Here is a 26,117-nt window from a genome sequence, read left to right as displayed (position 1 = left end):
ACTCCACACAGAAGTCTTTGTGGGAAAGAATGATATATAACGGAAACATTTTAAAGAGGAGAGTGATGTAATCAACTTACAGTTTTTAAAAAATAGATGGTGTGCAAGATGGTCTATAACTTCTTCTCTAAAGCTGAGATTCTGCTCTGATGTGACGGGGCCCTAACCATGTCTTATTGCACATACATATAAAACAATTATGTATTTTGGTCATTGTTCTATTTAGCACTAACATTCTATCTAGAGGAAGAGGTCATCAAATTATAAATTTCAACAGCAGCTGGGGAAAAAACGACCCATTCTTGTGATTTATCCTTAGCTGGCCTTCATCATTACCGCATCTGCCCCACAGCTATGTCCGTTCCGTGTTCTGCTCTGTTCGGGTGCTCTACGCCTGCTAACTCTGCCCCCACGCCTTCACCACCCCTACTGCTTCTATCAGGTCAGCAATTCTATCACTGACGATTGATTGGGCTCTTTCTCCTGGCCCCAACTCATTATTGTGCCTTATAATAGAGGGCCCATCTCTCTTCTGTCACAATGGACTGTCCTTTTGTACAGCACCTTGGCCTGAACTCAAGACCATTTTCTCCCTTACAGTCCATGAGACTATAGCCTCCTTGAGAACGGGGATTACAGCTAGTTCCCTATTACATCTCGGTATTCACCAGTTTGGCACAGTCAATTGTTAAATCTTAAGAAAAAAACCCACTATTGAATGAATGGATACCCTGACCTTGGAGGCACCCTGCATAGACCAGCGATCCTCCAGGACACCAACTCTCCTCTCTGGGCTCAACCTGATCATCTTTCAAATTCCTCTACTGTGAAACATGCTGGCTTTGTGCCTGCTAGACTCTCTGAACTATTTTAACTGGAGCTGGAATTGAGCTTTCTTTTTTTCTTTCCCTTAATCAGACAAGGCACAAGCTTAAGATTGTGTTCCTGAGTCTTAATTGTGATAACTCAGAAAAAGCTAGTCTGTAGATGCTCTGTATCATTTCCAGAATAATAATAACAGTTCACCTTTATTGTTCACTCCTACTTGCCAGGCACCACACTAAGTCTCCTATAATCCTCCCTGCCACCCTACATGGAAAACATCATTATCTTCATTTCACAGATGAGGCAATTGTGTTGTAGACAGGCTAAGTGATTTGCCCACGGTCACACAGCGACCAAGTAGATCTGAGATTTTCAAGACTCTTCTAAATATGAAACTTGGACTTTTAACAACAAGGGAAAAAATTTATAAAATAAAATTCATAATAGTACATCCACTTTAGCATAAAGACATGTGTAATTGAATTGGTGTGTTATTGAAGAATGGGTGTTATTATGGAACTCTCTGTTGTATAATTGGATAGATTTACTTTCTTTGTCACACATTTTCCTCTTCACTTCCAAAAAAATTTTGTCTATTCATAATCTTTACTAGCATATCAGAGCATATTTAAGATTTTCTTTTTTTTTAATTTTTTAAAATGTTTTATTTATTTTTGAGAGAGAGAGAGAGAGAGAGAGAGAGAGAGAGAGAGTGAGCAGGGGAGTGTCGGAGAGAGAGGGAGACACAGAATCCAAAGACAGGCTCCAGGCTCTGAGCTAGCTGTCAGCACAGAGCCCGACGTGGGGCTCGAAGCCATGAACTGTGAGATCATGACCTGGGCCGAAGTCAGATGCCCAACTGACAGAGCCACTCAGGTGCCCCCGCAAAGCATTTTATTTTAACAGAAGAACCCAGGAGATCTAGAAAGCTTAGAAATATTCCATATCTTATTATATTTTAAAGGACTCCAATAAGGGGTATGAAAAGAACCTAAGAGTTGTCATACACAACTGAAATGGATACAAGATCAAAACCGTTCAGAGTTTTAAAATCCGCTCTACTTATAGAAGGTCTCAGGAACCAAAATAAACTCATCTTCCACAGTTCTTTGAGTGACAGTCCTAAAATGTCCAAAAGACAAAATTCTCAGTTTTTAACTTAACATCAAAGCACACATTCAGATATTTTCTGCTTTAAAAAGAAACTGCTTCTAAAAATGCCTGATGCTCTTGACGTTATTTAATACACATATAAAATACACATGAACCAGTCTACCTGGAAAACTACAGAATTACAACCCAGGGCACTAGCCTGGTTAAAGGCAAAACTCCAGATAGAAGTCTTATTGAAAAAAAGACAACTTTTCTTCAGTAAGATAGTTACCTAAAGGAATTCTGGTTCTAACGTTCATCACTGTCATGAGTAGATTGTGAAATATTACACAATGCATTTTAGACATATATAGAATCAGAGAAAGTCCTAGCAAATTATAAATAATGTTTAAGGAATAAATATTGTTTATTATTACTTATTATGGTATAAGCCCATCTTAACTGGGCAAAATAATTTCCCAACTTGGAGAAATTATGAATTTAACTAAGAATCCAACTCGTGAATAGCTTAGGTTTACAAGTCAGGGATTTAAAAACATCTGTACTGATACTATAGCATTTATTACATGTTTATCTTATCCACCTTTTTGGTTAGGAGGTTCTTTTAGGAAACATAAGAAGCAGGGTCTTACTTTGGAAACTCTTCGCTTTTGCACCTTTGGGCAAGTCACTTAGTTTCTGGGTCGCAGTTACCCCTCTACACACTAGGGGGTAATAATACTCACCTTTCCACCCCCCACACAGACTCAGTGTGTTGGGGAAGGGGATGACCTTTGGAGAGGAACAAATGCCTCTATGCCTGGATCTGCACCTGTGAGGTCTGGGAGAAGTTCCTTATCTACCCAATAAACTTACAATATCCTACCTAGGAAGATTCCATTAGGATTAGAGAAGATACATGTAAATAGCTGGCACTTAGTAAGCTTTCAATAAATGGTCGCTATTGATGCTTATGGCCCATTTTGTACACTTCAGTATATCTGTAAGTTATTATTATATGACTTGTTTCTTCAGAAATCATGTAGTTTCTTACCTGACACATTAACTATAACATTTCTCTTATGGTCTATATATATGAATATATTTTCTTATATGGATTGGAGCCTTGTTGCAATACTTGCCTTGTGAAATTTGTTATGAGTTTACGAAATTAGCAAGTCTCCCAAAAATAAGATCTCTGATTCATACTTCATTGCTGTGTTCCAGTTTGTGGTCGGCAATAAATTTTCAGTCTATTTATTCATCTTTTTATCACTCATTCAATAAACACCTACCGAGGGCTTAGAAAATCTATACTGCAGGAGAAATTAGCCTCTATATTTTATCAATATTATTTCATGAAATATTGTAAGTTATGATAAATTATTTTGGTATTAATGAAAACTTATAAAATATTACAGTTTGTATAACTTATAATGGGAATTAAGAATAAGTTTTGACAGGGGCACCTGGATGGCTTAGTTGGTTAAACATCCAGCTTCGGCTCAGATTATGATCTCCTGGTTCGTGGTTTCGAGTTCCTCATTGGGCTCTATGCTGACAGCTCAGAGCCTGGAGCCTGCTTTGGATTCTGTGTCTCCCTCTCTCTCTGCCCCTCCCCTGCTCATGTTCTATCTCTCACTCAAAAATAAATAAAACATTAGAAAAAAGAATTCGTTTTGACAATGTTACATATTTTCTAGAAAACAACTGTATGCAAATTCTTTCACAAGAGTTACTATATAAATCAAATAAATCCAAAATGTATAAGACAATAATCCAAGGAAGGGGATTTAGAGATGGAAACAACTTTAAAAAGTATCATGTTTGTGACTCAGTTCTGAATTCTATTTCAGAGTACATTCTTAAGGGCTTTATATCTAGAATGATTTAAAAGTAGGCCACAATTGGAAACAATTAAGAAATTGCTCTGCTTTTACTTTATTTTCCTTAACAATCATAAGCCATAACCTATTTCTACTCACGGAAAACAACTGAATTTCACAAGCTACATATGTATATATTTCTGTAATGTTCTAAGTCAGTCATCACAAACATAATCCATTTCATCAGTGATTGGGTGTTCCCAATGTGCGGCAATGGAAAACTGGAAGGAGGAAGGTACCAGATTAACAGGGATTGGCAAACTACTGCTTGTGGACCAAATCCAGCCGATACCTGTTCTTGTGAATAAAGTTTTATTGGAACACAGCCTGGTCCATTTGTTTACATATAACATATGGCTGCTCATGTGATACACTGGCAAGGTTGAGTAGTTTTGATAGAAATGTCAGGGCCTACAGAGCCTAAAATATTTTCTATGCAATCTTTTACAGAGAAGGTTTGTGAACTCCTGCTTTATAGTAAAGATGTTGAAGAATTTATGTGCTGATTTTGAGTACTGACACAAAAAATAAGAAGACATTAAAGGAGTTATTTAGCTGTCTCATTTGACTATGCCCAATGCTTAGGGGACACACCAGAGGTAGGGCCCATGCTATGCACTTAAAAATTTCTTTTAAGTTTATTTATTTTGAAAGAGAGACAGAGAGAGTGACCAGGGGAGGGGCAGAAAGAGAGGAAGAAAGAGAATCCCAAGCAGGCTCCATACTGTCAGTGCAGAGCCTCATGTAGGGCTTGAACTCACGACACAGTGAGATCATGACCTAAGGGGAAACCAAGAGTCAGAGGCTTAACCGACTGAGCAACCCAGGTGCCCCTACACATTTAAGTAGACAAATTCTCTGCAAGCAGTCCTTACTGGGCTAAAGGGCCATGCTGCTCCCCACTGATGTAATAAAAATTCCAAGTGTTATCCTAAGCCCTGGAGCAAATGCCCACCAGAATTGCATAATCATCCTTTCTTTTAGGACATGGGGATTTTATTTTGTGTCTAATTTTTGTTGTTGTTGGAAAGAATGTGATCTTCTATATAGTTCTGTAGACATCACAGCTTATTTCATTGAAAATGACCATTATAATTAAAAGAAGGGAAAAGGGTGGATGTGTTACCTGTATGCTGCTCTTCAATCCAGACTTGCAAATACATGAACAGGAGAAGCCCTGCTACTCCAAATATCAGCACCGAGAGGAAGACTTGTTTGGGGTTCATGACCATTTCAGATGGCTGCATCTCTCCTCATTTCTGAAGACCACATGATTTGTTTTTTGATAGAGCTTTGATCCTTTCTTGTTCTAGTAGGTGGTCATTCCATGAAGTAACCTGGAATTATTAAAAATCCACATTGTACCTTACTGATGACATGTCTTTCCAAACACAGCATAAATATGCAGCGTGTCAATGACAGTGAGGACCCGTGTGAACTGTAGCAGTCAGAAGACAGAAGAGACAGTAGGAGGTTGTCCCTAAAAATGGCAATTTTCTATTATAAAGCTTTATTGTATCTGAATCTAAGGAATTCACTGTATCCTACAGTTAATAAGTAATGCTTTCACATTTAATCAGGTGCACTACAGACTGGCTTAAGCCAACCTATATTGTAGAGAGTAAAGCAGGTTCAGGTAACCTTAAGATGACCGTGAGGGGAAACAAGACTATCAGGATAGATTGTTGAAGGAATTTTGAAAAAACATGTTTGTAGAATAAAGGGGGGAAAATCACTTCATGTCTGAGAAATACATAAAGTTCAAAAATGGAGGGTTCAATCTATCATTTCCCTTTCATGTAAAAGTAATAGATTTCTCCAACTGAAAGGGTACATTAAAAATCCCTCAAACGCCTAAAAGGATAAATATTAAAAGGTCAGAGTTAAAAGGCTTCTCACACAATAACACGGGAGAACAGAAGTGTACCTCAGGTTACAGAAATCCACCTCTGTAATGAAGTTATTTTATTTAGAGAATATTGAAATAACTTTGTTTTAGAACAATCTCATTTTGTGCAGCCGTGACATTTTACTTTTTGTAAGTTGCATCCACTTTTGAGAATCTAAGGGAAATGCAAACCCTCCTTTTAGACAAATACACACACAGGATCTTGTATCAACGTCGGGATGCTTAGGTACTCTCACTGAAAGCCAAGGTAAGACGCTCTGGTCCCCATGAACTGCCCGGCAAATATGCAGCAGCCTACGTGGTGAGCTCACGTAGTCCAGCTAATGAGGTCAAGGTCATGGCTTTGCATCTAAGGCTGGCCAAAGGTCATGGCTCTGTTCCTTGGCTACAGATCACACCCTCTCTTTGGATGAGCTGAATGTTTCCTAACTGGGAGGACATCACACACACTGCTGTGTCTAAAAATTATCTCTCTTTTTTCTCTAAATATGCCTCAAAAACTCTGGGGAGAATATTGATTTAGCCTTTTTGAAGAGGTGTTTGCTGAGATGCAAGGTAAAAGTTAAAAGCCTGCTGTGGAAAATTGTTGGCTGGTTAAAGATAATACTGAGCCGTTCTTGGCAAGACCAGTTTTCAGGTAAATGGTGGGCTTCAGAGGTAACCTGTGAGACCCGCATTATGAGGAAATGTGGCAGAGTGATCCCCTGGTTAGGAAAAATCCAACAAGTAGTTAAAAAGTGTTTATGCAGGACAACAAAAAGTTGTTATATAAATACATTTTTTCATCTTATAAATACATTTTTTCTTTATATTTTAATTATTACTCAGAAGGGGCCAAAGTAAAAAGAGCGGTTGCCAGCATTACCTGAGGAGCTTTCTAGAATTCACTTGTCTGAGTCCCCTGAGGAAGGGGCAACTGCTTATATTTTCATGAGGGCTTTTGAGCGTTTCAAGCACTTTCTTCATTTTGAGAGTAGAGTAAGTCTTTAAATAAGTAGAACTGAAAGTGTCATCATACAGCTATCTGATGGGTAGTACATTGATTCAAACCTAAAATCTTAGGGGCTTTCCGAACATATGCAACAAAGAACAGTTCCTGGGGGAGATTTGAAATTTAAAGTGTTCCCAGATTGAATTCCTCAAGGAAACCAGCCCAGAGAAGCCAGCTTCCTCTCCTCTTGATGCTGCAGTGAAACAATGAACAGACATAATTCCTGGGTACATGAGGAGACTTGGATAGGAGGAAACCAGTTAAAATCTAGTACTAACCGAGAAATAGCTGTTTACAAGAAGAAAGAGGCTTTTACAATCTGTCTACATAATTAAAACTTATCTCAGAAGAAAGCAGATAGAAGAAAACGCATAAATCAGAACAGAGCCACGAACCTGTGGGAATAGTAGATGAGAAAGCCAAAGAGGTAGTCCTTGAGGGTTTGCGGAAAAAATTATTACCTACGATGCTGGAAAGAGATGAAGAATTTGCCCTTCCTTTCTTTGGGAGATGTTGCTCTACTCTGACATACCCTCCTGGGTAAGAAGTCAAGAGAAAACCCATAATTGTTATTATGGCAGATGTGAGTAGGATTGAGTGATTAAAGCCACAAGGCAGAAAGGCAATCTGGTGTAAAACAAAGAGATACGTTTGATTTTCTCCCATCTCAGTCCATTAACCCAACATTGGCATTAGGAAATGGCTCTCATTAAACAAAGGTGAGGCGGGAGGAGCAGCAGTATTGCTTTAAGCAAACCTGAAGGTCAGTTGTGATGGGAAAACACACCTATTTGGAGAGCATACGTCTACCTCTACGCCTGCAGGAAAAGTGCAGACTACTGGAGACTGAAATTACTTGGAATAATGCTATTTTATGTACAAGCGTTATACAACATTTTCACGGTCAAAGGCTTCCTGTATTTCATACAACTCCTTCCTCTCCTGAGTCACATAAACACAGTACCTTGAACCTAACGGGTACTCAACAGTGTGTTGCATTGAACTGAATATGGAGCTCCAAAAACAAAATACAGGTAAATTAACCAATCTTCTAGATGTACTTGGAAATCCTTAGTCTAAGTCATACTTAGAATCCTGAAAGAGGAATTATGTGACTTTGTTAAAAAATACATCTTTATTTTTATTTGCAAATCCTATTGATTTGTCCCAAAGGAATATGAAAAGATGCATAAAAATAATTGTTTCACGGGGTGCCTGGGTGGCTCAGTCAGTTAAGTGTCTGACCGGCTCAGGTCATGATCTCACAGTTTGTAAATTTGAGCCCCACATCAGGCTCTGTGCTGACAGCTCACACTCTCTCTCTCTCTCTCAGTAATAAATAAATATAAAATTTAAAAAATAATTGAGTCACTATATTATCTCTTTTCCAATACTTTAAAAGATTACTCTTTTGAGATGTTCAACATCAGTAATCATCAGGGAAATGCAAATCAAAACCACAATAGGATATCTCCTCAAGCCTGTGAGAATGGCCATGATGAAAAAGACAAGGGCTAACCAGTGCTCACGTGGATGTGGAGAAAAGGGATCACTTGTGTACTGTTGGCGGGAGTGTAAGTGGGTGCAGCCACTTATGGAAAACTGCATGAAGGGCCCTCAAAAAATTAAAAACAGAACTACCATATGATCCCACAATTCTACTTCTGGGTATTTATCTGGAGGAAATGAAAACACTATGTCAAAGAGATTTCTGCACCCCCATGTTCACAGTAGCCTTATTTATGATAGCCAAGACACGGAAATAACCTATGTGTCCATCGGTGGATGAATGGATAAGAATATTAGTCAGCATAGTCTTATTATTCTTAAGGTGCTAAGCATGTTAAACATACACAGGGCTGTATGTCAGGTATATCTCAATAAAATGGGAAAATTATTTTGTGAGACTGACGCGCTGCCGGCTGTGCTAAGAGAGCAGCTTGGGAACATTATTTTAAATAACCCTGGTTACCAACAGAAGCATTTTGGGACTTTGGTATACAAATACTAGATGGAGGCAATTTATATATAAGGAAATGATAAGTTGTCCAGTAGGGCAGAAGTGTGTGATTTTAGGGGAGAGTTATGAAATTAGAAAGGCTGGTTTGGAACAAATGGAGCAATTTGGTGTCGAAGAACTGAGTCAGGAGATTGTCTGTCCTCATCCTTCACCTTTGCAGGCTGTCAGCAGTCTTTGCCATTCTCTTTCTCTCTTTCCCATACTCTGAGCAAATAAGAGACCATTGGGGATGAACTTCCTCAATTTCCCACCTGCCCTCACAAAGTTTACTATCATCTGTCTGCACCCACAGTTCTTTGCCTGGATCTCTTCTGGGCTCCCGTGAAACTCAACTCCAACAATACCACCCCAGTGTGGGTCTTCTCTTGAGCCTCTTCCCTCACTGACTTCCTCTGTAATCCCTCTACTGACTGTTTTATGGCTGTCATTCCCTGAAGAGCCTGAAGGCTGAGTGCTCTGCCCTGATAGCCTCAGGAGCCCATCACCTAGCCATCTCCCCACCCACAGGTGTCCAGGAAGCAGGAGATGTGACGAGGCTCACGAGTTGTATTGAGGCTGAAATTTTATAATTGCTTGGGTTTTTATTTTCTTTTTTTCCTATTCTAGTTCTGTCCTCTATGAATTTCCTGTTTGTATCTCTTTTCCATTTTTCTTATTGATGTGTAGTTCCTTATGTGTTTTGGATGACAAGTCTTTGTCAGTTGTAGACATTACAAAAATCTTCCTGTCTTTAACTTTTCTTTCCTTCTGTTCTCCCCTCCTCCTTTCCTTTGCTGGTAGTGTGGTTGTTTTATTATGCAAAAGTTTTAAATCAAATTTTGTCATTCTTTCCTTCTTGATGTATCAGTTAGAGTCTTGAAAGAAAGCACATGATATATTGAAGCTCATGAAATTGTGGAGAGGTTAGTAATGGTATAATTTCTAAAGACTAATCAGGGTTTTGGGAAACCATCAAAGGAAAGAGTAGTTCCTAAGGGTGAGTAATAGCAATCACTCCTAGAAAGTGAAGACAGGAAGCAGAGTCATTCTTGGATCCTGGAGAGGGGCTGGAAGGAGAGAGACGGCTGATTAGAGCTGTCATTTACTGCAGAGCAACACAGACAACATGCCATAGTGAGGTTTTAGGGGAGCAGAAGAATTACTAACCCATCCCCAATTTCTTCCTGCCCTTACCGTGTCAGTGACTCCCATTTGGCAGACCCAGTTGAAAGCCTGAGGAGATCCTGCTATTTAGGATAACATGGATGAACCCTGAGGGCATTATGCTAAGGGAAATAAGTCAGAGAAGGACAAATACTGTGTGACTTCATTCATAATGGAACCTAAACAAGCCCCCCCAAACTCAAAAAGGGAGACCTGTTATGCAACACATTCTATATTTCCTTTCAAAAGTTTTAAAGTTCTGCTCTTCATATTTAGTACTTGAATCCATCTGGAATTTATTTTGTGTACATTGTAAGGGATCCATTCCATATGAATTACATTTGTCCAACTCTATTAATTGAATAGGTTATCATTTCACTACGAATTTTTTAATTTAATGTTTATTTTTGAGAGAGAGACAGAGACAGAGAGTGTGAGTGGGGAAGAGGCAGAGAGAGAGAGCACACACACACAGAGAATCCAAAGCAGGCTCCAGGCTCTGAGCCGTCAGCAGAGAGCCTGATGCAGAGCTCGAACTCATAAACCTGTAAGATCATGACATGAGCCAAAGTCAGATGCTTAACCAACTGAGCTACCCAGGCACCCCACACTACTGATTTTTAATGCTGATTTTGTTATATTTCAAATTCTTATATATGTCTGTTACTGCTTCTTGATATGATTCTGTTCTATTGGTCCAATGTCATATTATTGTACAAACATCTGGGCCTATCTATGAGGGATGGAAAATGAATCTGTTTATTGATTTAATTTTGTTAATGGTTATTTGTTTATTCATTCTGCTTTTTTGAGTCAGTATTAGGAAACTATATTGCCCACACAAGTCTCATGTCCTTTTGGTTTCCAAGAGTATCAGTATAAAGATGTTCATGAGATTTTCTTATGATTTTAAAGACCTTTCATAGCTCTAGGTTCCATCCCTAATGTTATGTATTTGCGCCCTTTCTCTTTGATCATTCTTGCTAGAGATTTGTCTGTTTTATTTAAAAGTATATTGTAATTCCTGTCTCTTCCCTCATCTTTTGTTGTTGTTGTTATTTTGTTCTCTATTTCACTGATTTCTTCTATTCCTTCCTTCCTTCCTTCCTTCCTTCCTTCCTTCCTTCCTTCCTTCCTTCCTTCCTTCCTTTTTCTTTCTTTCTTTCTTCTATTTCTTTTCTTTAGGGATATCTGTTGTCTTTTTCAGTATTTTAGTTGAAAATTAGTTCATGTATTTTAGATCTTTCTGTTTCATGAAACACATTTATGTAAGGTCACGAATTTCCTCTAAAACTGCAAACCACACTTTTAGGAGTAGTATTTTTGTTTTTATTCAGTTATAAATATTTTGTAACTTAAATTGGTTTTATACATTTTTTTTAAATGTTTTTTTCCTCCTTCTTGTGCTAGACTTACAGTTTTCCTAAAGTTATCTAATTTTCTCTGCTCCTTTCTGCTTTCTTTGAATCCATAGGTTTTATTCTTGTTAGCTAAGCAGTTAAAAAATAAAACTTTCTTAGGTATGAATTTTTCTAATGAAGGTCATAGTTTTTACAGAAACGTCAGCATGTTTTAAATAGACACTGAATTACTTCCTCATCCTGATTATGTTTGAGATTTTCTATTTAAATTCAATTATTTGAAAGAAATATTTAATAATTATTAAACAATTGAAGTTGCTGGTATTTTATCAATTTCTGTGTTGTGTTAATTTTTGAAGGCTATGCCTTCTTAGTTCACTTTCCTTCTATTGAACTACAGCCTTAAATATTTCATTTAGTGAATATCTGAGTGTTACATTATCTTAGATTTTGTATGGATAAAATTATCTTATTTTTATCCTCATTCTGGAATGATGGTATGGTTAAATATGAATTTGGGTTAAAAATTATTTTCTCTCAGCACTCTGAAAATTAGTAACCATTGTTTTCTTTCTAATCTGTAATCTGGATTAATTTTTCTGAGCTATTTTTCTAATTTATCAATCTTTCTATTTTTGTCTATGCTAGTGTGTATTCTGCCTATTGTATTCTTTCCAACACTGTATACTTCTTTGGTTTCCTAATTTCTCCTTCCCCATATCCATTTGTACTTGTTTCATTTTGTTAGCTAGGATGCAACAGGAAGTTATGCAAATCAGAGGGCCGAACGCTATTGGGAGAAGAGAGAAGAAAAAGGGATTGAAGCAGGCAAAGAATGTGTTCTGTTTTCCAGAACCAACAGTTCTGGCCAAAAAGATGCCCAAACTTGGTGTTGCACCTGAGAGTCCCTTGCTAGGTGAGTCTCACCCTATATAGCTCTTAAATGAGCCAGTTTTAGCTGTACTGGAGCTGAAATCTCCCTGAGTTGTCCTGAAGTTACCTTTAGCTCATTGTAATACTAAGATCTCCTCCTACGGGGCAAGTTTTCCATCATTTTTTGAACACATGATATAGGCACTAGCTTGCTGACATGCTAGGCAATCACAGTTGAACCTAAGTGTTTATGTAAGCTCCCTCCGTTCCCTAATACACTGAATAAAATCATCCTGTACTAACCCGATGGGGAGACAGTGCTTTGACAAAAATCTCCCCGTCTCCTTACTTGTAACAAGTAATGAAATAGTTCTTTGCTTTCAACACTTCCTTGGGTTGTGTTCAATTTGGTGCACCCCAAGTGGTGACCCCTTGAGTATGGTTACAATTTATCTCTGCTTTTCAAGTTTGGGATTTTGTTATTTATAATAGAAAATATAGATTTGGTCTTTCTTTCTGTTTCTCACACAGAGCTCCTAAACCCCTGGACGTTTCCTCAGTGATAAGTGATAAAGGTGTCTTTTGTTATGTTAACAAGGTGACTTTTGCAGAGCCACAGAGGTGGGTGCTGGTTGCCGAGGGAACCAACCTTGATAGAGACCTGGAACTTTCAGTCCCAACCCGTGACCTCTGGAGACAGGGAGGGGCTAGACTTGAATCAATCAGCAGTGATCAATGATCTAATTAATTGTGTCTACATAATATTAGAAGCTTCCATAAAACCCAAAACAACCAGATTCAAAGAGCTTTCAGGTTGGTGAACCAGAATGCATCCATAAGAACGCAACACACTCCAGTTCTGTAGGGACAAAAGTTCCTGTGCCTGTGCCTTATGTACTTCATCTGGCTATTCATTTATATCCTTTGTAATATTCTTTTATAATAAACCAGTAATCTAGTAAGTACAATGCTTCTCTGAGTTCAGTAAGTCTCTCTAGCAAATTAACAGAATCTGACGAGGGGACTGTGGGATGCTCGAATCTATAGCCAGTTTGTCACAAGTATAATAAGTAACAGTCTGGGCTTGTGACTGGCATCTGAAGCCCAAGGAGTGGGAGAAAGGGGGATGGGGAGGTGGAGGAGGTGTGGGTGAGGGGAGGTGGAGTGAGAAGGTCTTGTAGAACTGGGCCCTTAACCTGTAGGATCTGATGCTATCTCCAGGTAGGCAGTGTTAGAATTGAGTTAAATTTATGTGATACCTGGTCAGTGTTCATGGAGAACTGGAGACTGCTTGGTGGTGGTGGCTAAATCACACATACCAGAGAGTTTTATACACTTTAATTAGAACCTATCCTTTACTCTTTGACTATTTTAAATGTATTTGAAAGGTGTTGTCAGATTGCACAATAAAAACTAAATTTTGCTTGTAACTTTGCTTGTAAATCTCTTAGCATTAGATTTATTCATGATCTTGAAATTCAATTTTTTAAAAATGTTTATTTATTTGAGAGAGAGAGAGACTGACAGAGTGCAAATGGGGGAGGGGCAGAGAGGCAGAATCCGAAGCAGGCTCCAGGCTTTGAGCTGTCAGCCCAGAGCCCAATGTGGGCTTGAACCCAGGAGATGTGACATCATGACCTGAGTCGAAGTTGGACCCTTAACTGACTGAGCCACCCAGGCACCCCCATAATCTTGGAATTCTTATGGGTAAGCTCATTTTAGATGGAATCGTTTTTAAATTTTTATTTTCCTTTTTCTCTCTTTCTCCATCTTTTTTCTCTATTTGCTATTCCCAGCTTATCAAGTAATTTTGCAGTAGCCTACAAATGGTACCTTGGGCTCCTATCCAGAGCTAAGGTTCATCACTGTAAGCTTGGTGTTTTGTTCTAGGGGGATCCTGGAGCTGTGGTATATCAGTCAGTGAGCTTTGCTACCAGCTCCCACATGGGATTTAAACTCCTAGGTAGGCCAGCAGCTTCCACATTCAAAGCCAAGCAGACTCATAATTTCTGCCTATTTCACCAGTTTTGCTTGTTTACTTCTGTTCCTGATTTTGAGTCTGGTTTTGTTTTTCTTCTTTTCTTTTAATGTGATCTTCCATTGTCCTGTTTGGGGAGCAGACTAGGAATACCAAAGCATAAACCTACTTTCTTCTCTTACCCAGAAATCCCCATGCAAAGTTTTCAGACTTAATTTTACCTGTAAAAATGGGACAATGAAATATGCCCTAAATATCGGATAGCTTTGGAAAATATTAAGTAAAACAGTGTATGTGATGATCTTTTGGAAAAGTGTAAAAACAGTGTAAAATTATAAAGCATTTTGGTAAGGTGGCTTAAGGAACTTAGGTTTTTATGTGATAGCTATTATGGGCATATAAATTTTTAAAAATAAAAAACACTAAAAAAACCCCCAAATATACCAGGTTGATTGATCTGTGGATATTGACCCATCCGTGCATCACTGGAATAAATCCCACTTGATCATGATGAAAAAAACCATTATGGTCTCCATTAACCATAGTAAAATTAAATTGTGGTTTTTAGTCTAATGATATTTAGTCAATTATGGACAATGTTTTATTTAAAGAGAAAATGTAAATAGTACCCATCTTATTTAGTTTTTGCGAAAAGACTAAGTAGTTACATCAGCAAAGACTCTTTTTTCATGGTTAACAACCATAAAACCATCACTCTTGACTGAATTACCCTTAAATGAATGAGAAATGTGACCTTTATTTATATTTATTACTTAATGTATTTTCTATTTTAGAGGTTACAGAACTCTATTTTAATCCATTTTACTACTGCGCAAGTTCTGAAATTCTATAAGCAATTTCTCTATCTTTGCACTCAATCCTTAAACATTCTTTAAACTTATCATTTTGAAATATTTTTAGAGTCACATTAAAGTTGCAAAAATAGTAGAGTCTCTCTATATCCTTTACCTGGCTTCCTCCGATGATAACATTTTATGTGACCAGAGAACAATTCATCAAGACCAGAAACCTGACAATAGTACATGCTAAAGGCAGAAGAATAATCCCCCTCCCCCAAAGAAACACCTCCTCTTCATTAAAGACGGTGAATATGTTACCTTGCATGGCAATGGGGAATTAAGGATGCAGAAGGAATGAAGGTTTTGGGACTCATCCGACTTTATTTAGGAAGATTATTCTGGATTCCCTGGGCAGGGCCAATGTAATCACAAGGGTCCTGATAGGTGTGAGAGGGGAGCAGCAGAGGCGGTCAGAGTGATGCCAGGTAAGAAGAACTCAACCAGCTTTTGGTAGTCTTGGAGATGATGGAAATCGAGGAAGGGAACCAGGTAATGTATGTGGCCTCGAAAAGACTAGAAAGAAAATGGTTCCTACCTGGAAACTACCGAAAGTAATGTGGACCTCCCGACATCTTGATTTTAATCTGTGTCACACTACACACAGACCTGCAAGATGATATAGTTGTGACGTTTAAACCACTCACTGTGTTAAAATCTCTTACAGGTGCAATGACAACTACTACAGTGCCTTTTAGAAGAAGACAGTTTGTGAAATGCTATGAATGGGGAGAATAATACTGGTCTTTTCAAATATCTTTTGCATGGTTTCTCAAGTACAGTGTCTCCTGTTTTATTTCTATAATAGCTCGATTGTTCAAGTTCTTTTGTTCTGTTTTGTCATACAGAACACAGAAACATGTTCCTTTACTAGACACTAATTTATAGGTGCTGCCTTATGTATTTTGTTACTTTGATTTCCTGTATAATTTATTTAACGGGTACCTTCTGCTTTTAGCTGTTGTAATGAAAATTTAACTACGATTAAAGTTTTTAACAAGGCAAAGCTTTGCCCTTATAATTCTTTGTTTTAGAAGAAAAAGTTTTAAACTCGGATTGTATATCCTAGTGTCCAGTGTAGACTTGTATGTTTGTTTTTAGGCAACAAAAGTCTATCTTTAGAAACTACACAAGACTAAAAGCAAAAGGCCTTGCTCACATATATTAATACAAACATTTGTATGGGGGGGATGACTTACAGAGATTATTGTTAACTTAGTTGTTCATCTCCTCCCTCTCATTTTTACTTGTGCCTTGTTCTAAAGTGTTACATACAGATGACCCAAAAATGTTATTGAATTATATTTGTTTAAGTCATAGGAACTTGTAGCATATATTTACATATCAGTTGGGAGTCATCAGGATCACATTAAGTAACACATACAGAGCCAAATTCTATTTTATTAAGGGGACCTATGGGGGTACCTGGATGGCTCAGTTGGTTAAGCATCCGACTTCGGCTCAGGTCATGATCTCATGGTTCGTGGGTTCAAGCCCTGCTTCAAGATCGGTGCTGACAGCTCAGAGCCTGGAACCTGCTTTGGATTCTATGTCTCCATTTTTCTGCCCCTCCTCTACTCATGCTCTGTCTGTCTCTCTCTCAAAAGTAAATTAACATTAAAAAATTTAAAAATAATAATAAAGGGACCTATGAAGACAGAGGAAGGACTGGAAAAACTTTTTGGAGTCCTGGGATTTGCCCACGGTGGTAGAGAAAATGGCAGTTTGAGTGGACATATCTGAGATGATCTGAAGCAGTGATCAGCGGCAAGGGATTATGAGAGATAAGGTGAAGGAGTTAGCAAGTCCAATGAACTGAGTGAGCGTCCTTATTACGGTAGTTAATGATGTAACCTAGAAAGCGCTGCCTCACAGATGGCTTCCAGTCCACCCCTGGGGTCAGTTGTGGTGTAACCAACAAAAATGGGCAGGTTACAAGGAAGAAATGGAATGAAAGAATATTCAAGTGGATGCTGTAGTGCCTCTCCGATGTCCATTCTACTTCTCTTTCTGGAAGCCACATAGTTTCAGAACAGACAGGCCTCACCTCCAGCTCCAGCAGTGGGCCCAATAGTGTCATCCTAACAGGAAATTAATCCTACGTTCCTTGTCAGAACAGTCGGTTCAGGAATGGCCAGGTGTCTGCATTTCCTGTGGCTGCCATAGCAAATGACTACAAACTTGGTGACTTAAAACAACAGGAATTTATTCTGTCACATTTCTGGAGGCTGGAAATCAATGTGTGCTCATGGCCATCGTCTCCCTGGAGGTTCTACTGGAGAATCCCTTCTGGCTTCTGGTGGCTCCAGTCTGTTTCTAGTGTCCCATGGCTTTCTCCTCTGTGTGTTTTATAAGGGCACTTGTCATTGGATTTATGGCCCACCTACACAATCCAATATGAGTTTATCTTGAGATGCTTAATTTAGTTATATCAGCAAAGGCCCTTTTTCCAGATGAGGTCACAGGTTCAGGGAGTTGGGCTGTGGACATCTTTTGGGGGGGTCACCATTCAACCCACTATACCTGGTGACCTGGCTTTCCTGCCCACAGTGATTGTTTCAGGGATGATCCAATCAGAGCAAAGCTTAGAGCTTTGGTTATGGTCATAGAAGTGACATTTTTCTCCCCATGAAAGTGAATAAGGAAGCAGAGTTCACGCCGCTGCTGGCAGCCTTCTGGTCGCCCTGACAGAAACTAGTCTGAAACACAAGGCCACAGAAAGGAAGGCAAAGCTGAGAAAACAGCAAAGTTCCAAGAGGACCTTGACTGCACTCACTCTGCCTCTGAATTTGTAAATTAGGAGAGCCAAAAAATCTCCTTTATTTTTCAGTCTACTAGAAGGCAAGTCTAAGTACAGTAAGAGAACAAAGCAGTAAGCCACATTTTGAGTAAAGCAATTTTTGCAGCATACTCAGAAATAAATGGGATAGGAAACACTAATATTTTTTGAGCAGTTAGTGTATTCTAGGCACTTTCTATGCATTTTATATTGATTATTTAATTTAATTTCTCATAATAACCCTGTTAATTTTCCCAGATAAGAAATCTGCAGAACAGTCTTCCACAACCACACAGTCTGATGAGGGTTCAGAGAGAGATGAGGTGAGAGGTGCAGGTGGAGACACATCTGGAAGGTGATCAGATTTGTCCTGTGGACATGGGAGAACCAAGCTTTGAAGGGCATGGAATGAGCAGCCTTGCACTTTGGGGAGATCATTCAATGGGAAGACCAGACAGAAGGTAAGAAAGACCGCAGGCATCAGAAAGAAGAAGGATAGCCATTGACCAAAAAATCCTTAGGCAGGGATTAGACTAGATCATATTCCAATCCAAAAATCCTCTATTTGTTTGTGAGCACCTTCTCATCTTTCATTACTGGAGGCAGTTAATTGTAGTGTAAGTTAAGTATGTAGTTAGCTTTGTATGACGTACTAACTATATACTGTAGTACATCCATTTCCAAGCTACTATGCAGTGCATCATAGTTAAATACGAAGATTTTGGAGACTGAAAGTCTGGGTGCAAATCACAGCTTGAAGATTTCCTAGCTTTGTGACAGCTTATCATGTAACCTTTGTGTGCTTCAGCTTCTTCCCATCTAAACTGTAGATAATAAAAACACCCACCATGTGAGGATGCTGTGAAGTAGTTAATAAATACATGAAAAATATTTAGAAGAGTGCTTGGCCCATAGACGTGTTCTGCTATCATAAGCTGTTAATATCTTTACATTTTGCATATACCCATCACAGGGACACTTGCACTATAGTTAATCAATAAGTATTTGTTGAAAGATTGGGTACTTTTACTTTAAGAGGCAGTCCATTTTGATGTTAGACAGGTTTATTCTTTCAATTTGAGCCAATTCAATCCAATCAATAAACATCCATTAGGTCCAAATACAGCTAAGGCCCTGTGCCAGACACAGTAGGCCAAGCCAAAATGAGGATGATTTAATCTCTGATCTTCATCAGAGAATATTTGAACCTATCTCCTCATAACTTACACAAGTTGGTTCTAGTAGAGCCTTCTAGAACAACTCATAACAAATCTGTTCTCCTTTACATAACAGACTTTCCAATTATTGAAAACAATTATCCTGTCTACCCTTAATCTTTTTTACTCCGGGATAAACAATAAATATACACAATTCCTTCAGCCAATCCTTAAAGGACAGGGTTTAGGAGCCTTCAATCAATTTAATCATCCTGCTGCAGACAAATTTGAGCTTGTTAATGCTTTTCTTTAAATGCAGGGCTCAGAAGTAGATACAATAATCTGAGCATGATTGAATGCATGGATAGAATTATGAGGATTTGTACCACAAAAATAATAGCTAAATTTGAGTGCATCCACAGATAAAAATGGGAGAATAAAACAGGTTATAGGTTAGAGCTTCAGGGATTTCCTTCAGTCCAAATAAAATTCCAAAAAAGTTCAAAGGAAAGGGTTGTGAAATAAGACATGTCATAAAGAACACGTAATCACAAAATGAAGAGAGAACACTGTTATATATTGGGCAGTAAACAAAATATTCATTTAACAAATACATGTAAGTAAAAGATTCAAGAAATAGTAGGAATAATTGTTAACTACGAGATATGGTCCTCCCACAAAGTGGCAAAAGATGAGACCAGAAAAGATGATTTGGTCAATGTGGAAATTACTGAGAGAAGACCAGAAAGAACCAAAGGCCTGGAAGGGGAGGGGCATTGCAGGATGGGAATTGACTATTCCAAGCATTACTCTGAACCGTCAGAAGAGAACGAGTGTATGGATTTTAGTGCAAGGTAGGGAAGGACAGTTGGTATACATACAAATGTTATTCATATGCCCTTGAATAATAATGGACAGCATCCTTAAATATTAAGCCATATGTGCTAATTTAAATATTTGTTTTCTGTTTTAATGATAGCAAGCCATGAGTTTTTCATGTTGACTAGTGGATTTGCTTTTCAGGGAGACAGTCCAATGTACATGGGAAGTACATAATCTAGTGAGTGTAGTGGGTCATTTGACTGGAAGAGTAATATAACCCAAAAATAGAGTAATGCAGGAGAGAGAGCAAGAATGGGCGAGGGAGGAAAGAGAGAATTTTATAAGTTTCATAGTAATCTATCTACTTCCAAAGACCTCAAGAAAAAAATAAAAGCAAAAAGCAAACCAAACCCGACAACATTTAAGAGGTAACAGAACATGTGGCGCCTGGGTGGCTCCGTTGATTAACCATACAGCTTCAGCTCAGGTCATGATCTCATGGTTTGTGGGTTTGAGCCCCATGTAGGGCTCTGTACTGACAACTCAGAACCTGGAGCCTGCTTCAGATTCTGTGTTTCCCACCCTCCCTGCCTCCCTCTCTCTCTCTCTCCCCCTCCTCTACCAGTGCTCTATCTCTGTCTTTCAAAAATAAATAAATGTTAAAAAATTAAAAGAAAAAGAGGTAACAGAACATTGGGGAGGCATTTTGATCTTTCCATTTATGTTTTATGAGTAAGCAGTAGTTTCAATTTGTATGCTAGCGACAGTATAAAACAGAATAGATTAAACTGGTTTGGAAATGCTACTGTGTACAGTAAAATAGCAATATTTGTACTTAATAGTTGTACCCGACTAGCATCAAATAGTTAAGACTACTTCTAGCACAACAAACTTTTGTAATAAATCATTTAGACAAAAGTTTGGCATTGCTGTATATTCAACAAATCGTCTGGATATATTTTTAAGTAAGTATTTTCATTATAAGACAATAAATCACAGATAAATACTATTGCTACAAGTTGCTATCTTGATAAAATGTCTTTTATACATTATCATGTCTTCACCTATATATTACATTATTTCTAAATCCCTCCCTTCTGCTCATCACAGTAACAATAAAACCCTTGTGAAGGTATGATATTTATAGATTATTCTGCTTCCTTAAGTTAGATATATTGTATAGTTTTATCTGTAATGATTAATCAGCTAGACAGTCACTAACTATTTGGAAGATTGATTTTTTTCCCTTCATTATATATTATCTGGACACCTGGTGTGTTGCTGTTGTATAATGTCTCTTAGAGAAAGGATAATACTGCTTCCATAAAATAGTATAATTCTATGGCTAACAGAAAGCTCTATAAAACACTAGCAATATACGTATATTCTAAAAGGAATATGATCTGTTTCCTACAGATAGTACAGTTTGTCAGCCGAGCACTCATGGCTAGCTTCAAGCAATCTCATGCAAATATTTATTAAATTCTCCTATGTGCTCCCTCTCTCTCCCCTTGTTTCACATTCTAGCCCATCTGTGCTTAGCCTGCAACCATTTAATAGAGAAATAACATGAACTAAAACAGGAGAGGTGCTAATCTACAAATCTTGATTTAAAAAAGGAAAATAAATCTGCAAAAATATCTACTGACAAAAATCATATAGTAGGCTCTTAAGGCATTTTCAAAAGAACACAACACAAAAATAGTGCTCATATTACAATATCAAAGGGACTGCCTAAGGTAGTTATTGAAATAAGTACAGATACGTTGGGAAGCCTAAAATGATGCCAACAAAGCAAAGCAGGAATCATATATAACTGAAAATTAGCATTTCATAAAAAAGCCAGGAAACACAACAAAATACAGGAAAAAAAGTTTTGTGAAACTTTAAGGCTAGTACAAAATTATGAATCATTAGGGATGCTTTTAGGGCTATTACTGAACAATAAAAACAACAAATTCAAACTACACCTTATATCCTTAGAGAGCTAAGAAAACACATTGATTCCATCAAAGCAGGACAGGATTCTATATTTAATAAAAAGATAAGAAACCAAGATGGAGGGGGCACCAAAAAACCAAACTCGTGGACTAGCTGATTTGTCTGAACGCCTAGAGAGGAAATTTAAACAACAATGAAGAGTTTGACCAAATTGGTGATAAAAACAGAACATGAAGCAAATAAAAGAGCAAAACACTATTAACTTCCGGGGAAAATAGAAAAGAAGAAAGGGAAAAATTAGATTGAAATGCATGTCTAGGCTGTGGGTAACATAGACACCCATGATAAAGAAAGTGATGAATATGTAAACAAAATGCTATCTTTACATCGGGAGGATAGGAGGATAGGAAGGTCAAGGACTGATGTGTGTGCTAAAATGAAGAAGGGAAAAGGATTGGAAAGATTCTTGTATCATGGTGGAAAGTCAATAGAAATAAGGCCTAAAACTAAAATATCAAGTTCAAAAATGTACGTATTGTTTAGAGACAAAGAGGTAATACCAATTATGGACATTCACATGACTAATAACTAGCAGAACCAGAATCCAAACTGAAGTTCTTTTGTCACCAGATTATATTCTTTCCACTAAATTGAACCCCTCAAATACAGTGGTGCCAAAATTCTGAGGTTTCATAAAACTTTCTCCAAATGAGCTCATTTACTTTTTTATTTGTTACCAAAAAAAACTGTCTAATAAATGAAAAACCAAAGTAAGATATAAGGGGTTATTTGTCTTAAGAAAATATCCTATTTTCAACATAGGCAAACCCTTTTATATCATTTACCCACATATTAGGAACTTACAAAAGTGGACATTAAAACTGAAATATTCTGATTATCTGTGACTTGGTCATCCAGACAACCTCAGAAACAACCTCCTTTTTATGGCTACAAGTAATTTCTTTCTTGCTATTGCAAAATATGTCCTCTGTGTTCCTGACCATTTCCTGTCATTGACCTGTTGACATTCTGAAAGGTCTCACATCTCTGGCTCCTATGGTGATTACTGCTTGTTTAACCTTTAACAATCTCACCAACTTCTCTTTTTTTCTTTTTGGAGTTCTACTTTCTCTTCTCTGCTCAGTCCCCCATAAAATGATCTGATTTCTGTAAAGATGAAAAGTTCAATGCATGTTCCAGTTCTAATATAACTCATTTATTCTGCTTTCACATTTTTAAATGTCTACTGGATACTTCATTATATATTCTACAATTCCTCATACCTCTTAACTGTTACAAATTTCTTATGCTGACAAACAAGCCCCTTCCTGATCTAGCTTTTGATTCCTTCTTTAATTTTATCACTCATACTTTGATCTCAATTCTACTCTTAAGGTGGGATAGATTATTTAAATTCTTAAAAAATTAACGGCACTCTTTCTTGTCCCTGGGCACACGAACACTCTCTCCTTTCTTTTTCAGATCCTCTGCCAACCTCATACTAGTCCTTGCTCGTTCTTTAGGACTCCTCTTTGAAGTGATGATATTCATGGTACTTCCCCATGGTAAAGACAGTGCCTTAGGTATAGTGAGTGGAATATAAAGATATGTGGAATAAATGAACAAAAAGACTCCTGTGTAGACAGCTTATCTCTAGATAATCTCTTCAGTCCAATGCAACTAATGCTGCTTCATCAGTATTTCTTGAGTATTGTTTATTAAATGGTTTTCCTTTGCTTAAAAAGACATTAAATGTCGTTGTTGTTTGTTACTGGTGTTGTTGAACTAAAGTGGAAATGCCTCTGTCTACCTTTTAGACCCTTCATAAGGTGGTCACTATACCTCTGCAACCTAATTTCCTGCTGCCCCACAACAGAAAGCCTCCTCTTTGGTCTCCTGATTTTTGAGCACTGCATGCCCATCTATTCATTCCTCAGTTTGTTCTCTCTCTTTACAACATCTATCTTGGAACTTCCTTCCTTTTTGATGCTCTATCCTATAAATGAGCAGCTCAAGGCCAACTTATCTCATAAAGCCTTGGAACTACTCTAGCCCATATGGATGACAATAGCAACACTTCAGTCATTTATCACATGTAATTTGAGAATATTATTTGATAGATCTTCTTTAGGTACTGGGATACAAAAGTAAGCTGGAAAAAGTAAGAAAGCAAGTTAAAACAAATTACACATATGCTTACAAAGAATGATAAATGCTAAAAATAAGGGGCAAGGTAGAGAATGTTGGGTGTAGGTAGGGAGTTAAATATGCAAGCAAGATCTCTGTGGTAGAATGCTAAGTGAAATCTCAATAGGCCCAGCCCTGCATAATTTCCTCTCCTTATGAGTGAACAAGATCTATAATCTGTTTCTAATGGATAGCATATGAAAAAGGTAAAGCTATTTTATAGAATTAATTAATGTCCTAAATCAGTTGTCTTGAATTAATTAGAAGAGAGATTGCTTCAGTCAAGGAAAAGAAGGAAATCCCATCATTTGTGACAACAGAGAACTTGGAGGACATCATGCTAGGTGAAATAAGACAGATAGAGAAAGTCAAATAGTATATGGTCTCACTTAGGTAGGGGATCTAAAATCAAAAAAAACAACAAAAAGAAAAATAACTCATAGAAACAGAGCAGAATAGTTGTTACCAAAGGCTGAAGGGTTGGGAAAATGGGGATTTGCTGTTTAAAGTGCTTAAGCCTTCAGTTATAAGATAAGTTTTGGGGATCTAATGCATAGCATGGTGACTATAGTTAAGGACACTATACTGTGTACTTGAAAATTGCTGAGTAGATCTTAAGCATTCTTACCATACATACACAAAAAAGGTAGCTATGTGAGGTGATAGATAGGATAACTCACCTGACTGTGATAATCATTTCACAATGTATATGCATATTAAATCATCATGTTGTATATAACAAAAAAGATAAATAAAATGGAGAGTATCTTAGGTAGGTATGACTTAAGCAGATGATCCCTTTAAAAGTGGGTCCAGGAGTTCCCTGGAACCAGAGACGCTCTCGTACTGGTTTTGAAGAAGCAAAAAGCTAGCTATGAACTTCTTATGCAGAGGAAGCAAGGCTCTTAGTGCTATGGCTATCAGAAGTGAACTCTGTCCATAAGCTCAACAAACTTAGAAAATCCTGGGCTTCAGATGTGAATGCAGCCCAGCCAAGAGCTTGAGTACAGTCTTGTGATACTCTGAGCAGAGGATTCAGTTAAATATTTCCTGACTTCACTGCAAGAAAAGATATCAGAGATAAAGAGGTGTATAACATAATGGTAAATGGGTCAACTGTCCAATAAGACATAACAATGATAATCATAATATGTATATGCCAAACAAGGGAGCCAAATTATGTGAGGCAAGAATTAATAGAATTGCAAAAAAATGGATAAATCCATTATTATAATTGGAGACTTTAATACTCCTCTATCAGAAATGAACAGATCCAGCAGACAAATCATTAAAGGCATAGTTAAATAATGTCATCAGTCAATGGGATATAATGGACAGTGATAGTACTTCATTCAACAATAGTAAAATACACATTCTCCTCAAGTGTACATGGAACATTTACCAAGAGAAACCACATTTTGGGCCATATAACAGGCATTAAAATTTTTAAAAGAGTAGAAATAATGTGATGTCTGCTCTCACATCACAGTGGAATTAAACCACAAGTAAATAAAAGAAAGATGGCTGGAAAATTCCAAAGTACTTGGAGATTAAATAACATACCTCTAAATAACACATAGGTCAAAAAGAGAAATCTAATATTTTGAACTAAATGAAAACAAAAATACAACTTATCAAAATTTGTGGTATGTCAAAAATCAGTACTTAGGGAAAACTTAAAGCACTGAATGAATATACTAACTAAAATCAAACATATAAGTTCCTACCTTAGAAAACTAGAAAAAGAAAGGCACATTAATCCCAAAGTAAGTAGAAGAGAACAAATATCAAAAATTAGAACAGAAACCAATGAAAATTAAAAGGAAATCAATAGGGAAAATCAACAAAACCACAAGATAGTTCTATGAAAAAAATCAATAAAGTAAAAAAGTTTCTATCCAGACTAATAAAGAAAAAAAAAAGACAGAGGGAATATTGCTAATATCAGAAATAAAAGAGAGAACATCAGTATATATCCCATGGAAATTAAAAGCAAATAAAGAAATGTTATGAACAACTCCATGCCCACAGATTTGATAACCTAAATGAAGTGAACCAACTCTTTGAAAGACACAATCTGCCAAAATTCACACAAGAAGAAACAGTCAATCTGAATAGGCCTATTATCCATTAAAGAAGTTGAATCAGTAGCTAATAACTTTCCAAAACAGAAATCTCCAGGTCCCCGTGGATTCACTGGTGAATTCCACCAAACACCAAAAGTAGAAATTATACCAATTCTTTATGTTTTCTGTCAGAAGACAGAAGTAGAGGGAATAATCTCTAACTGTCTCTG

The 26,117-nt window shown here is 37.4% G+C and overlaps 1 protein-coding gene across 1 annotated transcript in view; it reads right to left on the bottom strand.

The window, feature by feature from the left end:
* The window catches only part of CHST9 (carbohydrate sulfotransferase 9), a 184,330-nt gene extending 179,194 nt beyond the window's left edge, over window positions 1–5,136 (bottom strand). Inside the window, exon 1 of the mRNA XM_029921951.1 lies at window positions 4,930–5,136. Within this exon, the coding sequence (XP_029777811.1) occupies window positions 4,930–5,050 (121 nt within the window). The 5' untranslated portion in view covers window positions 5,051–5,136. The remainder of the gene's footprint in view (window positions 1–4,929) is intronic.
* Between the last annotated feature and the right edge of the window lie 20,981 nt (window positions 5,137–26,117).

Source organism: Suricata suricatta, chromosome 14 (assembly GCF_006229205.1).
Source record: "Suricata suricatta isolate VVHF042 chromosome 14, meerkat_22Aug2017_6uvM2_HiC, whole genome shotgun sequence".
NCBI lineage: Eukaryota > Metazoa > Chordata > Mammalia > Carnivora > Herpestidae > Suricata > Suricata suricatta.
Note: the sequence above shows the minus strand (reverse complement) of the source record. Positions and strands in the feature narration are given on the sequence as shown.